The sequence below is a fragment of the Eriocheir sinensis genome, chromosome 42, assembly GCF_024679095.1.
Source record: "Eriocheir sinensis breed Jianghai 21 chromosome 42, ASM2467909v1, whole genome shotgun sequence".
Lineage (NCBI taxonomy): Eukaryota > Metazoa > Arthropoda > Malacostraca > Decapoda > Varunidae > Eriocheir > Eriocheir sinensis.
The window spans coordinates 15,134,065-15,141,564 of NC_066550.1; the positions used below are offsets into that span (position 1 = coordinate 15,134,065).

The following is a 7,500-nucleotide window of genomic DNA, read 5'->3' on the forward strand; positions in this document are numbered from 1 at the left end:
TGCCTCCAGGACAAGTGTCAACCGATAGATAGATAGATAGATAGACAGATAGATAGAGAAGAAGAAGAGGAGGAGGAGGAGGAAGAGGAGGAGGAGGAAGAAAAATATAATGAACGCGTATAAGGAGTGGAAGAAGAAGAGGAGGAGGAAGACGAAGAAGAAGACAAGAAGAAGAAAGAAGAGGAGGGAGAGAAGGAAGAAGAAGAAGAATATGAAAAAAAAACGAAAAAGAAAGAAAGAAGAAGGAAGAAGAGAAGGGGAGGGAAGGGAAGGGAAGGAGAAGGGAAGAAGGAGAGAAGGAAGGGGATGGAAGAGGAGGAAAAAGGAGAAATGAAGAAGAAAGAGGAAAAGGAAGAAGAGGAGGAGGAGGAGGAAGAAGGGAAGAAGAAGAAAGGAAGAAGGGAAGGGAAGGGATTCTGAGGGAGAGGAAATCTACCTTCTCTAAGCCCTCATTTCTCCTCCTCCTCCTCCTCTTCCTCCTCCTCCTCCTCCTCAAGTCTACAGGAAGTTAATGAGGTGAAAAGTACACATATAGAAGTTTTTTCCACGCACACACACACACACACACACACACACACACACACACACACACACACACACACACACACACACACGTACATGGGAATTACTAGTGTTTTTTATTAATTTATTTTATTTATTTTTTATTATTTTTTGTAGTGGATAAGGAAGGAAGGAAGGAAGGAAGAGAAGATATTTGAGTTTTTTCTTCCTTCCTTTCTTCCTCTTCCTCCTTCCTCTCTTTCTTCCTCTTCTCTCCTCCTCTTCCTCTTCCCTCTTTTCCTTCCCATTCTCTTCCCTTCTTCCTCTTCCTTCTCCTTCTTCTTTAATTCCTCTTTTTCTCTCCCTTCATCTTTTCCCTCTCATTCTCTCTCCCTCTTCCTCTTCTTTTCCTCCTCTTTCTTCCTCTTCCTCTCCTTTCTCTCTCTCTGTCCTCCTCCTCCTTCTCTCTCCCCTTCTTTCCTTCACACTTCCCTTCCTCTCCCCTCTCTTCCTCCTCCTCCTCCTCCTCTTCCTCCTCCTCCTCCTCCTCTTCCCCTCGTAAGCGCCAATATTACAGGCATTTTTTTCCTCTTTTTTTCCTCATTAGTTACCTGTTCATTTCCAGGTAAGTGCCTCTCTCTCTCTCTCTCTCTCTCTCCTCCCTTTCTTTCCTCCCCACTCCCCTCTCTTTCTTTCCTCCCCTTCCTTTCCTCCCCTTCCCTTTCCTTTCCTCCTAATCTCCCTATTCTTTCCTCCCCCCTTCCCTTCTCCCTTCTCTTTCCTCCCCTCTCCCATCCCCATCTCCCATCTTCCCTCCCTCTCTCTCCTTCCCCACCTCCTTTTCCTCCCCCCCTTCACCCCCTCCATAACAAAACATCCTCTCCCCTCCCCTCCCTCCCCTTCTCCCCATCACAAAACCACCAACACAATCAACACTCACACCCCAAACATCACATAACTCCCCATTCACTTCCCATTCTCTCCCCATTTCCCTCTTCTCCCCTTTTTTTCTCTTATTCTCTCCCATATATTTGCATGTCCTGGACGGCGTGGACATCGGCTAGCTCCCCTCTTCTCCCCTCTCCCCATCTCCCTCCCCACCTTTCCTCCCCTCTTGGGACCACTAACTGTCTTCCTCAGTAGTGGGGAGAGAAGGTGAGGGGAGGGGAGGGCGTGGGGAGGGTGAGTTGTGAGGTGAGGGGAGAGAGGGGAGGGGAGGGAGGGGAGGGGAGGGAGAGGGGAGATAAGAAGGGATATAGAATGAGATGTCTTTGCTGTGTGTGTGTGTGTGTGTGTGTGTGTGTGTGTGTGTGTGAGTGTGTGTGTGTGTGTGTGTGTGTGTGTGTGTGTGTGTGTGTTTCCTTCTGCCTGTGTCTGATAATAATAATAATAATAATAATAATAATAATAATAATAATAATAATAATAATAATAATAATAATAATAATAATAAAAATAATAATAATAAGGAAGACAAGAAAGAGGAAGAAGAAGGAAGAAGAGGAGGAAGAAGAAATGAGAAGGAAGAGAGGAAGAGAAAAGAAGAAAAGGAAGAAGAAAAATGGGAGATAAAGAAGAAGAAAAGGAGGAAAAAGAGGAAGAAAAAAAGGAAAAAAGGAAAATAGAAGAAAAAATGAAGAAAATCGACAAAAATATAAAAAGAAAACAAAAAATAACACCAGAGAGAGAGAGAGAGAGAGAGAGAGAGAGAGAGAGAGAGAGAGAGAGAGAGAGAGAGAGAATTACACTCGCAAAACAAACTCCATAAAATTTCTCTTTGGAGGCGAACGAACGAACGAACTCACAAACCTGACTTCCTCCTCCTTCTATTCAACGCGGAGGAGGAGGAGGAGGAGGAGGAGGAGGAGGAGGAGGAGGAGGAGGCCTAAATAAAGAGAACTATAGGGAGCCCAGGAACTTGCTGACCGCTGCCCAAAAATAGAGTGGAAGAAGGAAGAGGAGGAGGAGGAGGAGGAGGAGGTGAATAGGGAGATGAGGATGAAGGAAGAAGGAGGAAGAGGAGGAGGTGAATAGGGAGATGAGGATGAAGGAAGAAGGGGAGATGAATAGCAAGGAAGAATACAGAGGAGGAGAAAGAAGAAGAGGAGGAGGAGGAGGAGGAGGAGGAGGAGGAGGTGAATAGGGAGATGAGGATGAAGGAAGAAGGAGGAGGAGGAGGAAGGGGAGATGATTAGCAAGGAAGAATACAGAGGAGGAGAAAGAAGAAGAAGAAGAGGAGGAGGAAGAGGAAGAGGAAGAAGGGAGGAAGAGAAGAAAGGGAAAGGAAGGAAAAAGTAAGAGGAAAAAGTAGGAAAAAGACAAGAAAGAAGAAAATAGAAAAAAAGAAAAAAAATGAGTAGAAGAGAAGGAAGAAGAAGAGGAAGAGGAGGAGGAGGAGGAGGAGAAGACAAGAAAAGGAGGAAAAAGAAGAAAGAGGAGAAAGTACACACACATACACACACACACACACACACACACACACATAATATGTATGTATGTATGTATATGTGTATTTTTGTGTGTGTGTGTGTGTGTGTGTGTGTGTGTGTGTGTGTGTGTGTGTGTGTGTGTGTGTGTATGCAGAGACGCACATAAGGTGTAAATACGCACATAGTAACTAATGTGTAGGCCTAGAGAGAGGAGGAGGAGGAGGAGGAGGAGGAGGAAACAGAGAGGGAGAGGGAAACGGAGGAAAAACAAGAAATGAGGGAAAGAGAGGAGGAGGAGGAGGAGGAGGAGAAGGAGGAGGAGGAGGTTTCTCTCATTTGCGGTGCTGTAATCAATACCCAAAGAGCTCATCCCTCTTCCTCCTCCTCCTCCTCCTCCTCCTCCTCTTCCATTACCAATCTATGTGTATTTCCCTATGTATGTATGTATATGTATATGTGTGTGTGTGTGTGTGTGTGTGTGTGTGTGTGTGTGTGTGTGTGTGTGTGTAATTATCTCTCTCTCTTTATTTATCTTTATTTCTCATTATTTATTCTTCAGGAGGAGGAGGAGGAGGAAGAGCAGGAGGAGGAGGAGGAGGAGGAGGAAGGAAAAAGAAGGAAAATTAGAGAAAGAGGGCAGAGAGAGAGAGAGAGAGAGAGAGAGAGAGAGAGAGAGAGAGAGAGAGAGAGAGAGAGAGAGAGAGAGAGAGAGAGAGAGAGAGAGAGAGAGAGAGAGAGAGAGAGAGAGAGAGAGAGAGAGAGAGAGAGAGAGAGAGATTAATAATAAATAATTGCCGTGGTGTTGGGAGTGGACATCCTTTCTTCTTCTTCTTCTCTCACTCTCTCTCTCTCAGTACTCTCTCCGTTTTTACACACATTGAATATATGAGAGAGAGAGAGAGAGAGAGAGAGAGAGAGAGAGAGAGAGAGAGAGAGAGAGAGAGAGAGAGAGAGAGAGAGAGAGAGAGAAAAGAAAGAAAAAGAAAGAAATTATTAAAGGAATGAGATTTGAATACCCAGAGAGAGAGAGAGAGAGAGAGAGAGAGAGAGAGAGAGAGAGAGAGAGAGAGAGAGAGAGAGAGAGAGAGAGAGAATGCCAGCTCATCCTCGACCCACACGTCACCTCGCGCCCCACAATCTACCCTCGTAATGATGGCGCAGCGACACGAGACATCGACATGGCAGACTACGGAACACACGTCGAGCCCCGGAGGAAGAAAAAATGGGAGGAGGAGGAGGAGGAGGAGGAGGAGGAGGAGGATGGGTACGTAGGAGATAGGCAAGATACACACACACACACACACACACACACACACACACACACACACACACACACACACACACACACACTCACAGACACACACATATATACGGTTGAAAAGACAGATTGATAGATAGATAGGCAGATTGATAGATAGATAGATAGATAGACTCACCTCTCGTAGACGGAGATCCTATCCTTTCGCGGTCAATCTTCCTCAGCGGGTCACCTGTGGAAGAAGTGGACAGGTGAGAACAACATCAACAACAAAAACAACAGTAATAATAATAATGATAATAATAATAATAATAATAATAATAATAATAATAATAATAATAATAATAATGAGAAAGTGAGGAGGTTGCCCAGTGGTTAACGTGAGAGGGTAGCGTCCCCGTGTACCCAAGTTCGAGTCCCACTGAAACAACTCGATTTTTCCAGCATATGCGAGTGTGTGCAGGTCACCCCTCACGCTGCCCTGACCTTCCATCACCCTGGGGGAGCACCGGGGGGCAGCATAGGCCAGGGGAGTCATGCATCATACTGGACACTATAAAAAAAATTCGAGCGCGCTAGTACCGGGCTGGGCTGACCAAGAGGAGATTAAGACAGTCTGGCACAGCTTTGGACGGCATGGGAAAAGGTATATTGGAGAGAGAGAGAGAGAGAGAGAGAGAGAGAGAGAGAGAGAGAGAGAGAGAGAGAGAGAGAGAGAGAGAGAGAGAGAGAGAGAGAGAGAGAAATCATATCATGCAGAAACTAATATTACCTCACACCCTTTTTATCCCTCCTCCTCCTCCTCCTCCTCCTCCCCCTCCTCTTCCTCCTCCTCCTATTAACAAGAGTATAAATGATATAATATTAGGGATTAAATTTGATCTTTCTCTCCCCTTTCTCTCCCCTCTCCCTCACTCTCTCTCTCTCTCCCATTTCCTCCCCTCGGTGTGTGTGTGTGTGTGTGTGTGTGTGTGTGTGTGTGTGTGTGTGTGTGTGTGTGTAAAAACTATGTTAATATTTTCTTGTATTTTTTTTTCTCGCTCTCTTGTGTACTGAGTTAGCGACATAAAAAAAGAGGAAGAAAAAACGGGCCGGCGACCTCCTCCTCCTCCTCCTCCTCCTCCTCCTCCTCTCCTCCTCCCGAAGAGCCTCCACGTGCTCTTAAAAAAATAAGGATTACGCCATTGGTCTTCCTCCTCCTCCTCCTCCTCCTCCTCCTCCTCCTTCTTATTCCTCCATTTCTCTCCCTTCCATTATTCTCCTTACTCGCTCCTGTTTCCCATACCTCTCTCTCTCTCTCTCTCTCTCTCTCCAATTATTTTCCTTTTGCATTCATTCAGTTTGCCTCTTAATACTCTCCTCCTCCTCCTCCTCCTCCTCCTCCTCTTCCCATCAATTAACTTACCTTTATGTACCTTCTTTTCCTCCTCCTCCTCCTTCTCCCCCTCCTTAATCTCTCTCTCTCTCTCTCTCTCTCGTCAGTAGGTTTTGATTTTTTTTTTACCTCCATCCCTCCTCCTCCTCCTCCTCCTCTCCTCTTTTTTATACTGATACCCGTGCCCTCTCCCTCTCTCTCTCTCTCTTTCTCTCTCCCAGCACGCGCCGGCGCACACGCACACCACGGGCGGGCACACGCGTTCTCTCTCCCGTCCCCCCTTTTCTCTCCCTCCCTCCCTCCCTCTCCCTCTCCCTCTCTCCCTTTTTATCCTTCATCTTACATTTCCATAATACTGAAGTTATTTATTTTTTATGTGCGTGCGTGTGTGTGCGTGTGTGGGTATGTGTGTGTGTGAAAGGGGAGGGTGTATGTGTGTGTGTGTGTGTGTGTGTGTGTGTGTGTGTGTGTGTGTGTGTGTGTGTGTGTGTGTGTGTGTGTGTGTGTGTGTGTGTATGTGTGTGTGTGTGTGTGAGCTGGACTCCTTTTAGTGTGTCTCTGGGTACTGGCAGCGCAGAGCTTTAACCAGTGAGCTACCGGAGGGGAAAATTGAATAGGAAAAAGAAGGAAAGAGAGAGAGAGAGAGAGAGAGAGAGAGAGAGAGAGAGAGAGAGAGAGAGAGAGAGAGAGAGAGAGAGAGAGAGAGAGAGAGAGAGAGAGAGAGATGATATATCGTTTGTGTTTATGTCCATTTCAGCGTCAAAGGAAAGGGAAAAAAAGGAAAGAAAAGGTGGAAATTGAGGGAACAGGAAGTGGATATTGTGTTGGGTGAGTGCAGCAACGCGCGCAGGTGTGTGTGTGTGTGTGTGTGTGTGTGTGTGTGTGTGTGTGTGTGTGTGTGTGTGTGTGTGTGTGTTCATTCATTTCCATTTTTTTTCTGTTCCTTTTCTTTTCCTTCTTTTTCCTTCCCTTCCCTTTCTTTCTCTCTTTTCTTCTTCTCTCTCTATCTGTCTCTCTCTTTCTCTTCTTCTTTTTGTCTGTCTGTCTTTTTTTTAACCATTTTTATTCTTTTTTTTTTAATTTCCTTTATTTATCTTTCCTCCTCCTCCTCTCTTTCTCTCTATCTCTCTCTCTATTCACTTCCATTCCTTATTCAATCCCCTTTCTCTCTCTCTCTCTCTCTCTCTCAGGTAAGCCATTTCACACCTTTACCTGTTCAGCTCCATTAACCATACAAAGACCCGCCCACCCTCCTCCTCCTCCTCCTCCTCCTCCTCCTCCTCTTCCTCCTCCTCCTCCTCCATTTGCATGTCACATGATACTAATTCACCTGGAGACAATTGTTACCTCCCTCACCTGTACAAACCTCTTCCTTCCGTCGATAAGAGGAGGAGGAGGAGGAGGAGGAGGAGGAGGAGGAGGGAGGAAGGGTGATTTTACATTATTGAAGTGATGTTGCGCATTTTAGTGAGAGAGAGAGAGAGAGAGAGAGAGAGAGAGAGAGAGAGAGAGAGAGAGAGAGAGAGAGAGAGAGAGAGAGAGAGAGAGAGAGAGAGAGAGAGAGAGAGAGAGAGAGAGAACGCATTATATTTGTCCTTTGAAAGCTAGTAATTCCTCCTCCTCCTCCTCCTCTTCCTCCTCCTCCTCACTGGAAGAAGAAGAGGAAGAAGAAGATGAAGGAAAAAGAAAAAAGAAGAAAAAGGAATAGAAGGAAGATGTAAGAATAATGATAATGATAATAATAATAATAATAATAATAATAATAATAATAACAATAACAACAACATCATTTACCTTAACCTCAAATCAATCACAGGTAGACAAATCCCTCCCTACCTTCCTCCCTTCCCTTCCTTCTTCTCTCCCTTTCCTCCCTTCCTCATTATTGATAAGATATTCAGACGAGGGAACACTCATCACTAGGGAGGAGGAAGGGA

The 7,500-nt window shown here is 45.5% G+C and overlaps 1 protein-coding gene across 1 annotated transcript in view; it reads right to left on the reverse strand.

Moving 5' to 3' along the window:
- LOC127010180 (protein nubbin-like) overlaps positions 1–7,500 on the reverse strand; it is a 49,075-nt gene that overhangs the window by 25,838 nt on the left and 15,737 nt on the right. Inside the window, exon 2 of the mRNA XM_050884056.1 lies at positions 4,367–4,420. Within this exon, the coding sequence (XP_050740013.1) occupies positions 4,367–4,420 (54 nt within the window). The remainder of the gene's footprint in view (positions 1–4,366; positions 4,421–7,500) is intronic.